Source organism: Rattus norvegicus, chromosome 1, assembly GCF_021556685.1.
Source record: "Rattus norvegicus strain SHRSP/BbbUtx chromosome 1, alternate assembly SHRSP_T2T, whole genome shotgun sequence".
In the NCBI taxonomy this organism is placed as follows: domain Eukaryota; kingdom Metazoa; phylum Chordata; class Mammalia; order Rodentia; family Muridae; genus Rattus; species Rattus norvegicus.
Genome location: NC_141534.1, coordinates 37,240,127 through 37,259,398, shown reverse-complemented (window position 1 = coordinate 37,259,398; position 19,272 = coordinate 37,240,127). Strand labels below are relative to the sequence as shown.

Here is a 19,272-nt window from a genome sequence, read left to right as displayed (position 1 = left end):
TTGATGTGGAGGTCCTTGATCCACTTGGACTTAAGCTTTGTACAGGGTGATAAGCATGGATCGATCTGCATTCTTCTACATGTTGCTCTCCAGTTGAACCAGAACCATTTGCTGAAAATGCTATCTTTTTTCCATTGGATGGTTTTGGCTCCTTTGTCAAAAAGTGACCATAGGTGTGTGGGTTCATTTCTGGGTCTTCAATTCTATTCCCTTGGTCTATCTGTCTGTCTCTGTACCAATACCATGCAGTTCTTATCACTATTGCTCTGTAATACTGCTTGAGTTCAGGGATAGTGATTCCCCCTGAAGTCCTTTTATTGTTGAGGATAGCTTTAGCTATCCTGGGTTTTTTGTTATTCCAGATGAATTTGCAAATTGTTCTGTCTAACTCTTTGAAGAATTGGATTGGTATTTTGATGGGGATTGCATTGAATCTGTAGATTGCTTTTGGTAAAATGGCCATTTTTACTATATTAATCCTGCCAATCCATGAGCATGGGAGATCTTTCCATCTTCTGAGGTCTTCTTCAATTTCTTTCCTCAGTGTCTTGAAGTTCTTATTGTACAGATCTTTTACTTGCTTGGTTAAAGTCACACCGAGGTACTTTATATTATTTGGGTCTATTATGAAGGGTGTCATTTCCCTAATTTCTTTCTCGGCTTGTTTCTCTTTTGTATAGAGGAAGGCAACTGATTTATTTGAGTTAATTTTATACCCAGCCACTTTGCTGAAGTTGTTTATCAGCTTTAGTAGTTCTCTGGTGGAACTTTTGGGATCACTTAAATATACTATCATGTCATCTGCAAATAGTGATATTTTGACCTCTTCTTTTCCGATCTGTATCCCTTTGATCTCCTTTTGTTGTCTGATTGCTCTGGCTAGAACTTCAAGAACTATATTGAATAAGTAGGGAAAGAGTGGGCAGCCTTGTCTAGTCCCTGATTTTAGTGGGATTGCTTCAAGTTTCTCTCCATTTAGTTTAATGTTAGCAACTGGTTTGCTGTATATGGCTTTTACTATGTTTAGGTATGGCCCTTGAATTCCTATTCTATCCAGGACATTTATCATGAAGGGGTGTTGAATTTTGTCAAATGCTTTCTCAGCATCTAATGAAATGATCATGTGGTTCTGTTCTTTCAGTTTGTTTATATAATGGATCACGTTGATGGTTTTCCGTATATTAAACCATCCCTGCATGCCTGGGATGAAGCCTACTTGATCATGGTGGATGATTGTTTTGATGTGCTCTTGAATTCGGTTTGCCAGAATTTTATTGAGTATTTTTGTGTCGATATTCATAAGGGAAATTGGTCTGAAGTTCTCTTTCTTTGTTGTGTCTTTCTGTGGTTTAGGTATAAGAGTAATTGTGGCTTCGTAGAAGGAATTCGGTAGGGCTCCATCTGTTTCAATTTTGTGGAATAGTTTGGATAATATTGGTATGAGGTCTTCTATGAAGGTTTGATAGAATTCTGCACTAAACCTGTCTGGACCTGGGCTCTTTTTGGTTGGGAGACCTTTAATGACTGCTTCTATTTCCTTAGGAGTTATGGGGTTGTTTAACTGGTTTATCTGTTCCTGATTTAACTTCGATACCTGGTATCTGTCTAGGAAATTGTCCATTTCCTGAAGATTTTCAAGTTTTGTTGAATATAGGTTTTTATAGTAAGATCTGATGATTTTTTGAATTTCCTCTGAATCTGTAGTTATGTCTCCCTTTTCATTTCTGATTTTGTTAATTTGGACGCACTCTCTGTGTCCTCTCGTTAGTCTGGCTAAGGGTTTATCTATCTTGTTGATTTTCTCAAAGAACCAACTTTGGTTCTGTTGATTCTTTCTATGGTCCTTTTTGTTTCTACTTGGTTGATTTCAGCTCTGAGTTTGATTATTTCCTGCCTTCTACTCCTCCTGGGTGTATTTGCTTCTTTTTGTTCTAGAGCTTTTAGGTGTGCTGTCAAGCTGCTGACATATGCTCTTTCCTGTTTCTTTCTGCAGGCACTCAGCGCTATGAGTTTTCCTCTTAGCACAGCTTTCATTGTGTCCCACAAGTTTGATTATGTTGTATCTTCATTTTCATTAAATTCTAAAAAGTTTTTAATTTCTTTCTTTATTTCTTCCTTGACCAGGTTATCATTGAGTAGAGCATTGTTCAATTTCCACGTATATGTGGGCATTCTTCCCTTATTGTTATTGAAGACCAGTTTTAGGCCGTGGTGGTCCGATAGCACGCATGGGATTATTTCTATCTTTCTGTACCTGTTGAGGCCCGTTTTTTGACCAATTATATAGTCAATTTTGGAGAAAGTACCATGAGGAGCTGAGAAGAAGTTATATCCTTTTGCTTTAGGATAGAATGTTCTATAAATATCCGTTAAGTCCATTTGGCTCATGACTTCTCTTAGTCTGTCGACATCACTGTTTAATTTCTGTTTCCATGATCTGTCCATTGATGAGAGTGGGGTGTTGAAATCTCCCACTATTATTGTGTGAGGTGCAATGTGTGTTTTGAGCTTTAGTAAGGTTTCTTTTACGTATGTAGGTGCCCTTGTATTTGGGGCATAGATATTTAGGATTGAGAGTTCATCTTGGTGGATTTTTCCTTTGATGAATATGAAGTGTCCTTCCTTATCTTTTTTGATGACTTTTAGTTGGAAATTGATTTTATTTGATATTAGAATGGCTACTCCAGCTTGCTTCTTCTGACCATTTGCTTGGAAAGTTGTTTTCCAGCCTTTCACTCTGAGGTAGTGTCGGTCTTTGTCTCTGAGGTGTGTTTCCTGTAGGCAGCAGAATGCAGGGTCCTCGTTGCGTATCCAGTTTGTTAATCTATGTCTTTTTATTGGGGAGTTGAGGCCATTGATATTGAGAGATATTAAGGAATAGTGATTATTGTTTCCCTTTATATTCATATTTGGATGTGAGGTTATGTTTGTGTGCTTTCATTCTCTTTGTTTTGTTGCCAAGACGATTAGTTTCTTGCTTCTTCTAGGGTATAGCTTGCCTCCTTATGTTGGGCTTTACCATTTATTATCCTTTGTAGTGCTGGATTTGTAGAAAGATATTGTGTAAATTTGGTTTTGTCATGGAATATCTTGGTTTCTCCATCAATGTTAATTGAGAGTTTTGCTGGATACAGTAACCTGGGCTGGCATTTGTGTTCTCTTAGGGTTTGTATGACATCAGTCCAGGATCTTCTGGCCTTCATAGTTTCTGGCGAGAAGTCTGGTGTGATTCTGATAGGTCTCCCTTTATATGTTACTTGACCTTTTTCCCTTACTGCTTTTAATATTCTTTCTTTATTTTGTGTGTTTGGTGTTTTGACAATTATGTGACGGGAGGTGTTTCTTTTCTGGTCCAATCTATTTGGAGTTCTGTAGGCTTCTTGTATGTCTATGGGTATCTCTTTTTTTAGATTAGGGAAGTTTTCTTCTATGATTTTGTTGAAGATATTTACTGGTCCTTTGAGCTGGGAGTCTTCACTCTCTTCTATACCTATTATCCTTAGGTTTGATCTTCTCATTGAGTCCTGGATTTCCTGTATGTTTTGGACCAGTAGCTTTTTCCGCTTTACATTATCTTTGACAGTTGAGTCAATGATTTCTATGGAATCTTCTGCTCCTGAGATTCTCTCTTCCATCTCTTGTATTCTGTTGGTGAAGCTTGTATCTACAGCTCCTTGTCTCTTCTTTTGGTTTTCTATATCCAGGGTTGTTTCCATGTGTTCTTTCTTGATTGCTTCTATTTCCATTTTTAATTCCTTCAACTGTTTGATTGTGTTTTCCTGGAATTCTTTCAGGGATTTTTGCGATTCCTCTCTGTAGGCTTCTACTTGTTTATTAATGTTTTCCTGTGTTTCCCTAAGTGTGTTCATGTCTTTCTTGAAGTCCTCCAGCATCATCATCAAATATGATTTTGAAACTAGATCTTGCTTTTCTGGTGTGTTTGGATATTCCATGTTTGTTTTGGTGGGAGAATTGGGCTCCGATGATGGCATGTAGTCTTGGTTTCTGTTGCTTGGGTTCCTGCGCTTGCCTCTCGCCATCAGATTATCTCTAGTGTTACTTTGTTCTGCTATTACTGACAGTGGCTAGACTGTCCTATAAGCCTGTGTGTCAGGAGTGCTGTAGACCTGTTTTCCTCTCTTTCAGTCAGTTATGGGGACAGAGTGTTCTGCTTTCGGGCGTGTAGTTTTTCCTCTCTACAGGTCTTCAGCTGTTCCTGTGGGCCTGTGTCTTTAGTTCACCAGGCAGCTTTCTTGCAGCAGAAAATTTGGTCTTACCTGTGGTCCCGAGGCTGAAGTTTGCTCGTGGGGTGCTGCCCAGGGGCTCTCTGCAGCGGCAGCAACCAGGAAGACCTGTGCCGCCCCTTCCGGGAGCTTCAGTGCACCAGGGTTCCAGATGGTCTTTGGCTTTTTCCTCTGGCGTCCGAGATGTGTGTACAGGGAGCAGTCTCTTCTGGTTTCCCAGGCTTGTCTGCCTCTCTGAAGGTTTAGCTCTCCCTCCCACGGGATTTGGGTGCAGAGAGCTGTTTATCCGGTCTGTTTCTTTCAGGTTCCAGCGGTGTCTCAGGCAGGTGTCCTGCCACTCCTGGGCCCTCCCCCACGGGAGCCCAGAGGCCTTATACAGTTTCCTCTTGGGCCAGGGATGTGGGCAGGGGTGGGCAGTGTTGGTGGTCTCTTCCGCTCTGCAGCCTCAGGAGTGCCCACCTGACCAGGCGGTTGGGTCTCTCTCTCACCGGGTCTGGGAGCAGAGAGCTGCTGCGGGCCGGGATCCGCGGGTGTGGGACTTCTGGTCAACACAGAACGTGCCCGGTCCTAGAGAAATTCTGCTTCCGTGTGTCCCAAGCTCACCAGGCAGCTTTCTTGCAGCAGAAAATTTGGTCTTACCTGTGGTCGCGAGGCTCAGGTTCGCTCGTGGGGTGCTGCCCAGGGGCTCTCTGCAGCGGCAGCAACCAGGAAGACCTGTGCCGCCCCTTCCGGGAGCTTCAGTGCACCAGGGTTCCAGATGGTCTTTGGCTTTTTCCTCTGGCGTCCGAGATGTGTGTGCAGGGAGCAGTCTCTTCTGGTTTCCCAGGCTTGTCTGCCTCTCTGAAGGTTTAGCTCTCCCTCCCACGGGATTTGGGTGCAGAGAACTGTTTATCCGGTCTGTTTCTTTCAGGTTCTGGCGGTGTCTCAGGCAGGTGTCCTGCCCCTCCTGGGCCCTCCCCCTCGGGAGCCCAGAGGCCTTATACAGTTTCCTCTTGGGCCAGGGATGTGGGCAGGGGTGAGCAGTGTTGGTGGTCTCTTCCGCTCTGCAGCCTCAGGAGTGCCCACCTGACCAGGCGGTTGGGTCTCTCTCTCACCGGGTCTGGAGGCAGAGAGCTGCTGCGGGCCGGGATCCGCGGGTGTGAAATATGTGAATTCTTTACTAAGCATTCAATTCTGAAACAATTCTTTCTGAAAATTTAATGGTTTAATATTTAAGCAAATAGAACCTATCCATTTGCAGTTAGTTTTATATAAAATGAAACCCATTGATTTTTGTTTTGGAAGTTTAATTATTCCAGCACCCTTTGCTGAAAACATTTCTTGCTCCCTTGAGTTGCTTTGCATATGTATAAAAAAAATCCCTTGAGCAGATCTGAGGTCTTTTGAGCTCTTCATTCTGTTCTGTTGCCAGTATCTATCTATCTGCCACATCTTTGATAAATGTTGACTATGAAATATTAGGTAGAGTGATTCATCCCACTTTATTCTTTTTAAGGTTTAAAAAAGACAATCTCAGGTTCTGCCTTCCCCAAAAAGTTTAGATCAAATTTGACTCTTTCTGGAAAGAAACAATCAGTGGGACTTCTATAGGCTTTCATTGAACATAGAGAGTGTGGGAGCTGATGTTGCCAATCTGGTGTGTTTTCTGGTGTGTGTCTTTATTTGGATCTTCTTGGTTTTATACCTTTAGGTTTACTCTACGTTTATAGTAATTTCCCTCACCTCTGCTTTAAATACTTTGCTTTCTGAGACACTGCTGTAATGAGTTCAATAGCATCGACATGTAATAGTGATGACAAGGCAACGTCCAATCCATCACTCACAAAATGCCACAGTAGATCTTCTTTACTCTTAACCTGGGCCCCATGTGACCCCACTGAAGTGGACTAGTAAAACTTACATGTCACCTTCCAGTGACGTATTCCCAACAATTGGCCTGTAGGGTCATATCACGTTTGACTACAACACCCATTTTTTGTTGTTCTGTGACGGTGCAAGTGAGTTGTTTGGAAATCCTTGTTGTTTTTTCTTTTCATTTCTTTCCTCTTTTGTTTTTGTTGTTCTTTCTTTAATGGAGGGTTTCTCTTGGCTGTCCTGGAACTCACTCTGTGGACCAGGCTGTTTTCAAGTTCAGAGATCCTTTTCCCTCTGTTCTGGAGTACTGTGATTAAAAGAGTGCATCGCCATAGATCACATGAAACTCAAGAAGGATGACCAAAATGCGGATGCTCCACTCCTTCTTTAAAAGGCGAACAAAAGTACCCTTAGAAGGGGATAGGGAGGCTAAGTTTAGAGCAGAGTCTGAAGGAACGGCCATTCAGAGCCTACCCCATATGTGGCCCATACATATACAGCCACCAAACAAGATAAGGAGGATGAAGCAAAGGAGTGCAGGCTGACAGGAACTGGATATATATTTTTTCCAAAATATTTTCTGCTGAGTGTTTAGAAACTAGCTTTTTAGATCTTTGATCCACTTTTAGTTGATTTTAATGTAGCATGACGGTCTAATTTGCTTCTTTAACCACTTTCAGTTTGTAAAGCAGTTCTCTGTACATCACATAAATGCTAGCTTATAAAACAATTCTCTGCACACTACAGACAACACCAGCTCATTCATCTCTGGGCATCATAATCTGCTGTTCAGTTCTTGCACTAACAGTGGAGGAAACCATAGCTCAAAGGTCTCGGGGATCATCTAGAATTCCCTACTCCATGTGTGCAGCGGATCTGGGCTCATGTTCTTGCTCTGGTCAAGTGGTGAGATGTGGGTCTCTCGGTCCCCAACCTATGGAAAATGGTTAGAATCTCCCTCACTTAAACCTGTTCTATCTTCTTTGCCATCTTTCTTCGGGTAGTCATGAGTTTGTATAGGAGCTTTAATAAGTACTAACGATGGTCTATTCACAGTGTGACTTCCTTAAACTATGATGTAGGTATACATTTTATTATTATTTATTTTTTATTGCTGTTTTCCCTCCTACTTTCAGAGAGATGGGACCACATCACCACTACTACAGCGAGAAGGCCAGGAACAACTAGAGCACCATCAAATCCTATGGGTAAGACAAGCTCTCAGAGGAAAAAAGGAAGGAAGGATTTTCCATATCAGCTACCTGTTTCAGTGGGTACCCTACTTTGTGTTAATTAAACACCACGATCAAAACCAACATGGAAAAGAAAGGGTTTATTTTATTTGAATTATGACCTCCAGCGTAGGGATGGTACCTTCCACGGTGTACCGTGTCCTTCCCCACTGATCAATCACTGAGAAAATGCCTAACAGCCTGAGCTTATGGAGGCCTTTTCTTAAACACGGTTCCCTCCTTGCAGATGGCTCTAGCTCATGCCGACATAAAAACTACCCAGTACAGCAGTCATTATCTCTTTTGTTCTGTGGTCCCCAGAACTTGATGGGTTTGACTTGGAAGACACCTTCGATGATTGGAACGATCTAGATGGCCCCAAAAAGCCAAGTACAGGAGAAGGAAGAGGTAAGTTCTAGATGCTCGACATCGCAGGCCAGTGCTATAGTTTCTGGTATGGTTTGTCTTATACCTGCAATGGCGTTCTGAGACGTCCAGAGTACTGTAGATCTGGGCCAGATCTGGGCCACGTCGAACTGTAGGAGAACCCCACAACTGTAGTACTGATATATTTTGGTCGTGGGATTCTCCGAATTATTGGGAATCTCAATAACTACTGTCTGTGTGTGACATATCTATCTCTGTTTATCATCTATATATTTAATTTTTTTAAAAAATCAGTATTGTTCGTATAAAATGATAATACTAAACCAATACATATTAACATAAATAGCACATTGTATGAGTCTGTGTGTCGATAGAAAAACAATTTGTCAGAGAGTGGCATTATTTTATACTTCTTAGGAATTTCTAGAATGTCAATCTTGCTAGGAGATACCTGGATTCTCATAATGAGATATGCAACTTGAAAGCTGTCCTCTGACCTACACATACACACACACACACACACACACACACACACACACACACACACACACACACACACACAAATACAATTAAATTCAAAAGGGTTTAAAACAGATATATAAATGAATAATACATTGTAAAAAATGTTTAGTAACCTTTCCTCACTTAGTTCTCCTTTCATTACTTTTCTGGTTGCCCTGAACAAGGACCTAGCAAGCGAAGAGAAAAGGAAGGATTCTTTCACCTTATCATTTTAGAAGCGATGAGGCCCCGATATGACTCTGCTGCTTGCTTTGTATCCACACACAGGAAGTGCAGAGACAGAGACAGGAAGTGGGCTAGTAAAACCCAGATGTCAACTTTCAGTGATGTATTTCCAAAAGCAGGCCTCAAGAGTCCCAGCACATAAGCCTATAGGGAAATTTCAAGTTTGAACTACAATACCCATTCAATGGACTTGTGCCAATTTGTAGTTTTCTAGCATTGCAGGTTAGTCTTTTAGAAAACCTCGTTCTCTTATGGTTTATAAAACTTCAGTGTAATGCTGCATGCTATAATAAAAAAATCTAACTTGCTTCTAACACCACCCATACCACTGGAAAAGACTCACGGTAGCTTATAAAGGCTTTGCCCGAAATCTTGTCGACACGCACCATCAGTGGCTGTCCTGGACTGATGGATTCATTTCATTCAGTTGTAAGAAATGCTTCCCAAGTCATCCAGTTGGTACGACGTTCATTCTGTCTGGCAAAAGTGGTCTCATGACACAAAGCAGACAAAGTCAAGTAAGAGAAGGGACAGTGATGCCAGGGGCTTAGCAAATCATTCCCCTGTCCTCTGGAATACAGCAGGACGGCTTTAAGCACACTTTGCACACAGAGCATAGGACATTCAGGAAGATGTGTACTTAATTACTGAACTATGGTTAATAATGATTCTGCTTCTCGTATTAGTCATCTGTGATTATGTCGCAGATTGTGAGAAAGTTGAGACTTATTTTTGCAGAAAGGCATTAATCTCCTTGGTTCAGTTAAGAAGCAGAGTCTTCTATAGAGTCAGACCTCAGAGAGCTGCCATCCAGGCAGGGGGATGGCGTCTCATCTGAACTTAATTATAGGATTGTATTCTTCTCTCTGTGGTCACACAAACACTCAAGATGATTGGACGTTCTACAGAACATATACATCGGCAGTGAGCTGTCTGAGGGGCTGATTGAAATTTTGCCTAACCCCTTTCTTCCTTGTTCATTTCCCTCAACCTCCTTCCCTTCCTCCTCCTTCTCCCCTTCCCCATCGATCCCTAGTATGAGCACAAGGTGTGGTTCTGAGACCTTACATCTGCTGTGCCACTGAACCACACTCTCAGTTCCATGAAGAACACTCACGTGTCATGGACAACTTTAACTAATCCAAATGTTTGCTGCTGAGATTTTTTTCTTTTGGCCACTGAAATGTGTGGTTTTTCTGTAGGTTGGTCAGACAAGGATCTTGAAGATATCTTGGGAGACGGGGAATACAAACCTGACAAGAATAAAGGTAGGAATGTTGCTTTGTCTGGCAACACATGGATTCTCCTTAAAATGCTAACCATCCAGCCGCCATTTAAACATGTCACTCTCAGCCTCTGGCAAATCAGGCTTCGACATGTGCACTTGTCATGTGCAGTGGGCTCTCACTCTTGCTGGTGGGGGCTCATTTGTGAGCCATCCTGGGATGCTACCCATTTGCTCTGTTGCTCTTTAAGCCTAAGCTGGTGTCCCCACTACCTAGGTGCACCTCGTAAGCCAGTTTTCCATGCAGTGCAAGGGTTTAAACTTAACATGGCACACATTTTAAAGAAGCCCCTAGCAAATCAGATGTTCACAAAATTCCTTTGGATTCCATTTCCCCTTCCCAGGAAGATTCACACTTCCCTCCTATTGGATCCCAGGAAGGGGAAACTCTCCTTGGGGTGTATCATGTGAGTGAAGAAACTATTTTTAATTAAAAAGGCAAAAAGTTGGGGGAGGGGAAGGGGAGGGAATGGGGGCTGATTGACAGGAAGGCAGGAAGGGGAATAACATCTGAAATGTAAGTAAAGAAATATATCTAATAAAAAATTAAAAAAAGAAAAATTAATACAAAAAGCAATTTATAAAAAAAATTATTTAGTGAAAAATTAAAAAAAAAAAGAAAGACAAAAATTCCCATATTGTTCCTTGCTGGGTCCGAGCCCCGAGTCCTGTTTATCAGTTGATAGAATCCATTCTTACCTTAAAGATCATGGGAGCTTTGCTACTTTGCAACAGAATTTCAAGGTAGCCATCCCTGAGGTTTAACTGTGTTTAAATGTGTAGGAAAATTAAACCACAGGATCAGACTGTCTAGAATTTTCCATCCAGTCTGACACACAAAACAAAACACAAAACAAAAACAACCAACTGAAAAAGAAATAAAAGCCCTTAATATTAAAAAAATAATGTAGCACCGGTCAGAGTTTTAAAACGGTTCAGGAAAACTCCTACAGAATCTTCATCCAGCCTCGCCCAAGGAGCCTCCATTGTAGAACTATAGAGATGGTTGTTCTAGATCGGAAGTTGTTATCTGTGAAATAAAGTCACCTATTGACATTTTGGAAATTATGTTAGATCTCATTGTGTGTGTGTGTGTGTGTGTGTGTGTGTGTGTGTGTGTGTGTGTGTGTGTGTGTGAAATTTTATCACATGTGTAGATTTCAATAGCACTTAACACAACCAGGGAGAGATTATCATAAAATCTTTTCTGCATGCTGCCCCTTGAACAGTCATGTCCTTCCCAAGCCTCATGTTTGCAGTTTCCACAGCTGTTTGTGACTGAAACCTTTCTTCACACATCTGTCAGATGGGATCTTAAGCTTGGATGGGGTGAGATGTCTGAGGCTTGTGTGGTGAAGTACGTTCCTGTTGGAACCCATAGGAGTCACATGCCACAGTTGTGACCTTTCAAATAATCACTTTTGACAAGATGTTGGAATGTTGTGGTGTTTGAAACCCTTTGTTTATTATTCCATGTTATGATGGACAAATTGTAGCAGGGTCCAAAGAATTCAAGCTTTGAGTCCATCAAGACCTCTCTTTCCGAGTTCTGGCTGAAGTTAAGCATTTGCTTCATTCTTGCAATTGCTGTGCCTTGCATATGGAACCGGTGTTCTGTTGCTTAAAATGCCCTGTAGTCATGTTTGTCCCCAGAAACACCTTTCCAGATGGTGTCATCTCGAGGAAAAAGTTGTAAAAGCCTCTAAGTTAAATTTCCAGGGGTCAGGAGGACACGGAGCATTTAAAGGGTGACAATTGGTATTTCCAGATGGGGAGAGAAGGGCAGTGGTTACCTCTGTAAGCGTGCACGGGAATGAAAGCCTGAGTGACGGGCAGGGGGCTTCTCTTCATTAAATGTACTTGTTTTAGCAAGGAAGAGGTGTCCAGAAATTCTTTAATTGGGCTCACATTGGAGCTCATCTTGTAAAGAATAATTAATTGTTGGCTACGGTTACTCCCTCTATCACCCATCACTGTAAGTGTCGGAAAAGAAGATCAAAGGGCGACACGGGAACACGGGTGACATTCACAGACACCGTCCCTTCCACCAAAAACCAAGCTCATGATGGCGAGGGAAGGGGAAGCATCACATAATTTCCATACATTATAAACTCAATAAGCAAACTTCCTCGACTTGAGTCTTTACAACGTAGCTTCAGTCATTCTGGCGTGGATTTGTCAAGTAATATGTTATCCGTTGTGTATTTTTTCCTCAAGACAACATTGTTGACACACTGCGAGTGTGTACCTGAGTCCTCCAGCATTTCTTGAAGTGAGTGGCTTGCAAACCCTCCTTTCTTCCTCCTCCTTTGACCTTTCAGGACTCACACTGTTGCCATTTTTTGCAAATGGGGCTTGTTCTTTTCATATTGTGGATGAAAGAGGGTCCAAAGAGGTTTCTTTGGAGTTGTTTCCACAATATTTCTGGCTTTAACGTGGGGGAATACCGTTCCATGGTAAGGAGACACATCAGACACCCACAGTCGCTCCAACAGATCAGGGAGTGCAGCATGAACATAGGGAAGTTGTTGAGCTGCTCTTCATGTATAATATTGGGTGTCTTGATGTAGATAACAGCGCATTACCTACAGAGTACTCTCAGTTTTGTGGTAGGAAATGGATGAAATCTCTGTGAGAGATTTTGCAACTGCAAGAATACTATATTCCCTGGTCGTTAGCCCAGATGGTACATTTTGGAGTAATTTTTCTGTTTGATCTTATTTAGCAATTACAAGGTTTTTTTGCAGCAATATTTTCCTCTATTACTTTTATTTAGTAATTATAAGTTTTTTACAGCATTATTTTCCCCCTTTTTATTACTTTTTCTGTTCTTATTACTTTTTTTTCTCGGCAGGGTTTTGTTTTACATCCCCAGATTGCCTGGATGTCACAAGCTTTCTGACTTAGCTCTCTAGGTTAAAGTGTGGCGCCACCTGGCGTAGCTTTATTTATTGACTTTAAAAACACCATACTTCTCTTGCTATTTTTTGAGACAATAAAAGCACATTTTAAAAATATTTAAAAGCCCTTGCTGTTTCTTGCTGGAAGCCTGGGACACTCACAACGTCCCCAGCAGTTGTCAACATGATCTCTCCACCATCCCATGATTCTCTGTGTCCTTGACAACCAGATGTGTGAACCACAACCTAGGTGGCCATCAGAGAGGGGCAGACTCCCACCTCATGTCCCTGCCTCTCCCAGTAAGTGGCTCCACAGGACTCGAGGCTGACGTGTGTGTGTGTGTGTGTGTGTGTGTGTGTGTGTGTGTGTGTGTGTGTGTGTGTTTGTCTGTCTGTGTGCATTGTCGTCTTTGTTTCTGAGCTGCTGAAAGTCTGACACTTCTGTTAACAGCAAAACTTACTCATAATTTCTTAACCCATTGTCTTTCCCTATAAGAAAAATAGATAATTAATAATTAATAGTAATATTAATAAAGGAAAGATGTTTATTTACCTCCAAGTTCTGGGAGCCGGGTGACCAAGATGGGTGGCTATATCTGGTGAAGGACTCACGTTGCACCCTAACATGGCAGAAAAACAAAAGGGCAAATGGGCACAGACCCATAAGGCAACACAGCCTGCTCTTCTGGCACCGAACAGAAGCATCACGGTTTTTACCGCAATTTTCCGTGGGGACAAGATTTATTCAAACCACTGAGCACAACTTCCTCACTGAAGTAATTCCTCTTATTCTATGGGGTCCATCCAAGTAAAGGTGGTTGAGATAGCGACAAGGTCCCTGTAACCTCAATCGGGCAAGCATCATAGTTTTGTAATCTTTGCAAATTCAATCAGAACAGGGCATTTGTCCTGGTCACAGTTTCGTGTCTTTGAATATATGTGTTTTTAGAAAGTCGGTATACATCATGATCTCATGTACATGCCCTTGACCCAGTTTCTCCTCATCGTTCTATAATAATTCATATCACCGAGCCCTTTTCCATATATTACCAAACATTTTACTTTGCTATTTTTCAGTGGATGGACTGCCAGACCAAAGGCTTCATGAAAGAACTGTGCTGCTGTGAACGTCTGTATATGGGCGTATAGAAGATTTCACACAGGCATAGTTTTTAACTGTCTTGAGTACATGTGGGCATTGGCATCAGCTCAGCATCTGCTAGGGCCTCTGTGCTGGGTTCAGACATGGCTCTGTTTCACTTGTGGGTGCCCCTTTAATACCCAAACAATATATTATATATTGTTTCTTTACTAATCTCACTGCACTTGCCCAAAATTCTCCTCCTGAGACTTAACCAGAGAACAGAGTCTCTGTTGGGCTTTTCTGAGACGTCCTTTGTCGGTGCAATGAACCTTAGCCTCAGGCAGACTCTTCAGACAGGGGCAAAAAGCAGCCACATTCTTCACCAAAACACCACAAAAACAATCTCCAGGCCACACACTGAAATTATTCTCCCTGAAGCCTCCTGGGCCAGGTCTATGCAGTTAAAATCACTCACAGCCACAAAGTCTTCCTGCCAGGATAGCTCATTGGGCCCCACTCAAACCATTTTGTGGCTTTCCAAATCCAAAGTCCCAAAATTCACGTTCTTCCAAATAAAAGTATGGTGAGGCCTATCAGTAATACCCAGGCCTTGGTATCAACTTCTGACTTACTTAGGGTTTTACTGCTGCAGACAGACAGCATGACCGAGGCAGCTCTCACAGGGACAACATGTGACTGGCCCTGGCTTACAGGGTCAGAAGTTCATTCCGTCATCATCATGGCAGGAGCAGGGCAGCGTCCAGGCAGGATGGTGCAGGAGGAGGTGAGAGTTCTCCATCCTCATCTGAAGGCTGCTAGCAGAGCACCGAGAGACAAACCACACCCACAGGGCCAAACCCTCTCCAGCAGGGCCAAACCCACTCCAGCAGGGCCAAACCCACTCCAGCCAGGGTCACACCCACTCCAGCAAGGCCATAACCACACCCACTTATTTCTGGCTCTTATTTCCTTTAAGTACGATATCTGGGACCTTTTGGTGGGACACCATCTAGCTCCTTCCCTCTATGTCTATTGTCTGTCCTTGATGCTCCAAGCTGTCCATGTATGTCAGTTTATGACTGGGTTTTGCTTCTAGTTGCTTGAATGTTTTGTGTTTCATGTTTAAAAGAAAAACATGGTTAAAACTTTAAATGCTGGTTGATTCCTCCCTTGATTTAGTTTTAAGTCCTTTCAAGAAAGGAACAAATAAATAAAAAGCAGTTTAAATTGACCTTTGGAGACCTGCATCATAGATAACTGGTTATCTCTGGTGTCACAGTCATGCTTGTCTCTGACTGGATCTCGCATCAATGGAGGAATGTAGTTAGGAGCCTAGGTCTGTCCACTGGGGAAGCTCCCCAGGGGGCTGGCTAAATGTTTACACTAGCTGATCTTAAAGGTACCAGCAGCTTCAAACCTTCTATGGTAATGGAGCTGTTAGCTGTTTCTCTTAGAGAAATCTTTGACTGTGATTATTGGATTCAACAGGTAACAAGGTGCTTCTTTTAAAATGACAGCTAGAAAAAGTAAAAATGGTGTTTGATCTAAGTACTAAAGATATGTGTTGTCACTTCATTTTTTTCTGTTTGGTTTTAAATGTATAATGCGCTCTACATGTCTTGGCTATAGGTGACTGGCTTTTAAGTTATTGGGTATGGTTAAAAATTTGTAACATTGGTAACAGAAAGTTGGCTTAAAACTGGAGTCATTCTAGACAACACGTGGCATGAGCCAACATAGGGAAACAGGTCTAGATTGGGATCATATTTTAATATAACTCTTATCATGGAAACCAGACTTATAAAAGAATTTAGGGCATTGTCTCTTTAGTGAGGTATTAGAGCCTGCACCATTGCTCGTTCATATGCAAGACTTGGCAGTCATACTTTATAGCTCGAGGAATGGACTTGGAGTTTTGGAGAGACTGGATTTTAGAGAATAGATTGTTTGTTGGAGGGTGAGTTTTGCTTTCCAAAGTTATGGCTGTGCTCTTGTGTTACAAGGGATACTTAAAGATTGTGGTTAATGATTGCCAGTGTTACATTGACTACTGTTTACAGTTCGATCACAGAGAGACGCAGGATTCTAACTCACACATATTTGTGATTAAGGAAAAATCAAACAGGTGGAGATTGGTACGAAGGGTTGATGAGGCTATGGAACTTATAAGAGCATTACAGCCTGGTTGCTTACTCCAACTGCTTTTTCAAGAAATACATACAGAATTATTATAGGTTTAAGAGACTGTTTTTATGCTGTTTCTTTGCACTCTGGGGTTGTTATGAAATATTGCATTATTGTGTTTTCTTGGGTGTTGTTTGCCTTGACCATACATTTGTATGCCTTTTTGAAAGAAAAATGTATTCATTTTTATTTATTTTGATGAATTGTTCTTTGGCTGACTTTTGTCTGTGGTCCCTCTGCATGCAGTTCCCTCAGTGGCCAGCAGATGGCACTAGATACCCTGTTACAGATGATGATTAAGCACACTATAGGTCCTCTGATTGAGCAGCAGATTTTGCATTGGGTTCTGTTGTTTATGACCTGGAGTTTGCCTCTCCCTTATGTTTATCTCTGGTGTTAACTGTCATTCATGTCTCTGACTGGATCAAGCCTCACTGGAGGAATGTAGAGCTCTGTGAGCAGGGTGACAGCTAGTCTCCTGGGAGTCAGGTAGTACTGTCACTGTTTAGTGTGGGCCTCCTATGTCTCTGGTTAGAGCAGGGAGAGCAGGCTCCAGGGTCCCTGGAGTACAAATCCACAGACCTCAGAGAATTTTGAGAGAGTCTGTACTATTATTTTCTATCTTCCCTTCACATTTTCTACATCTTTAATAGAGTACAGAGTTGGCAACTATGAATTATATTTCCTAGGTGTCTCTCAAATCAAGAGTTTGCATGTGACTAAGTTCTAGCCAGAAACATGTGAACAGTGTCCATAGACAAAATGACTGCCATTTTCTTCTTTATGTTTACCCTCCCTAGTACTGAGGATCAAATTCCTATATTCTCAAAGATAGTGGCTTTATTCAATATCAAGAATGTATGTGTAAACTGTCAACATCTGGTGTTGGGAATTGTCTTATTTTGTCCCCAAAAAGCCTCACTTCTAGACCTGAGTGCCCCTGAGGGCTTCAACTGATAATAAAGAGTTGCCATAGCCAATGGCTGAGCAGAAAGATAAACAGGTCAAGGGATTGGGAGAGAGGAAAGGATGAAGAGAGTCACCATGATCCAGAGTTAGAAGGATCAGATTTAAGAGCTACAGGAGAGAAAGCAGCCTATGATGTAGGTAGAAGGGAACTGGACCCTATTGGGGGAGTGGGGTGTTTCCCAGAAGGTAACAGGGCAGCAAAGATAAAACATAGATTTAAAAGGTGTTAAACCTGGGATGCTGAGTGGAAGGGAGATGTATGGTAGCTGTCAGGAGAATTAGAAATGTGTCTTTCATTCTCGAAACCAGAGAACACTTCGGCAGGTGCCATGACTGTACTAAGGAGCCAAAGTTGTTTAATTAATTCACTGCTATAGTCTGGTACATTGAGGTCTTAAGTGAGGGTCGCATTAACCTGGACAAGAGTTACACAGCCCAGTCAGCCAATGCACAGTTTATTCAGTTTCAACTTCTTTTAAAGGCAAAGCAGGATAAAAGTTTCCCACCGTTTCTAGTTCTCACCAGCTGCTATTTCTCTAGCAATAGCACATACTGGATCAAAGTGACCCAAACCTCCTTGCAGAATCTGTCAGCAGTCCAACTCTTAGACGTGTTAGAGGTGCTGCTGTCTAATTAAGGTATAAACAAAGTTACTTTCTCATGAGAAAATGACATGAAGTCCACGTCCTCAGGTTCGCAGCTTATTTGGGAGACAGAGCACCAGGATCCTCTGCTTGAGGAAGTTGCCTCCTCTGTATCTCAGTGTGCTGAGAGTGGCCGAACCATCCTAGGGTGCCCTGCAGCTGGCAAGCTAGGAGCAGTTGCCTCATGACATTTCTCTAAATTAAAGAAAAATAGTGTCATCCCTAATCCCTAGAGAATGGCTAAGCAGACAGAGGGACCTGTGGCCCTGAATAGCCAGAGAAATGCTGCCCTCTGTGGATTGGCTGCCTACCTTTGGGCTATCACAGGCAAGGGAAAACTCTCAATATTTGCACCGGATCCAGTCTTTTCCAATAGTTTGGCCTGTGTCCTAATTAACTTAAAAACACTTAATAATTTTACTATTAATAATTTATTCCACATTTCAGCTACATAATTCAGACTGTGCCTAAAATGGGAAAAATGAAATTAAGTAAATTCTTAGTAATCTCAGATGTAAGAATCAGGGACTTTAGAGAATTATACAGCCTTTGTTGGATAACTAAACCTTTAAGAAGTTCCTCTTAAACCTTGAGTGTAACCAAGCAAGACTGAGCCAGAAAGCAACATTCTGGTTCACTTTTATACTAGACTCAAGGACAATCATATACAATACACACATCAATCACAGACATTTTCTTTTGTCCTCTCAGCTTACATGGAAAGCAATGGAGCCAGAAACTCAGATGATAAACTTCAGTCCAAACACAAGAAGCCAATTAAAATAACAACAACAATAAAGAAACCTGGTTTGATGGCACACACTTTTGCTGGGGAGGACAGAGGCTCCATATCCTCCCTAGCCAGTCAGCCGGGCTGACCTGTCCTATTCCTAGTCAAATGAAAACTCCCATTTTATAAAAACTGGTGGATGGCACCTGAAGAGTAAACCCCAAGGTTGTCCTCTGGCCTGCACACATGGAAGCTCACATATGCAGAGCCACAGGACCAAACTAGCCTGTAAAAGGTTTTTCATGAGCCAGGAAGATAGCTCAATGGGTAAAGATTCTTGTGTGGCCAAGCCTGACATAATCAGTTCAATACCTGGGACCTACATAGAAACCTGACTCCTACCAGATGGCCCTGACCTCCATGCTTTGAGGTTTGGTATGTTGCTCTGTATTGTAATGGTAACTGCAGGCCTCCATGGCCTGATTGTCCCAGAGACAAGAGAGTCCATATGTAGACCCAAGTGATACTATGTAAACTTGTGTCCCCAAATTATTTCTGATAGATGAATAAGGATTCCAACAGTCAACAGCTGGGCACAGGGAGGGTTTAGCATCCCAGGACTTGAGGCATCCAAGAAGAACCATGAGGAATAATGAGGTGAAGGGAGGAGGAAGCCGCCATGGGTCAGGTGGGTTGGCTAATTGGAGTTAAGAGCAGCCCAGATGAAACACAGCACATTATATAGCGGGATTATTAGCTGGGAAACAGGCATAACTGCCAGAGTATCCATATCTGCCCAGCTCCTGTGCTGATTAAGGCTTAATGTAAATATAAAGCTTGTGGGTGTCTTTTATCTGGGAACTAAGTGGTCAGAGGCAGGGGAGAAAACCTGGGTTGGGATTAAATAATTTCTACAACATCTACACTCACAACTCCTGCCCCTCTACACACACACACACACACACACACACACACACACACACACACACACACAAAATAAATGTAATTTTAA

At 42.1% G+C, this 19,272-nt stretch overlaps 1 protein-coding gene across 1 annotated transcript in view; it reads left to right on the top strand.

Annotated features, from left to right (window-relative positions):
* The first annotated feature begins 1,723 nt into the window (after positions 1-1,723).
* LOC120099102 (rho GTPase-activating protein 20-like) overlaps positions 1,724-19,272 on the top strand; it is a 48,810-nt gene continuing 31,261 nt past the window's right edge. Inside the window, exons 1-3 of the mRNA XM_087598161.1 lie at positions 1,724-7,306; positions 7,652-7,738; positions 9,667-9,732. Coding sequence (XP_087454287.1) covers positions 7,703-7,738; positions 9,667-9,732 — 102 coding nt within the window. The 5' untranslated portion in view covers positions 1,724-7,306; positions 7,652-7,702. The remainder of the gene's footprint in view (positions 7,307-7,651; positions 7,739-9,666; positions 9,733-19,272) is intronic.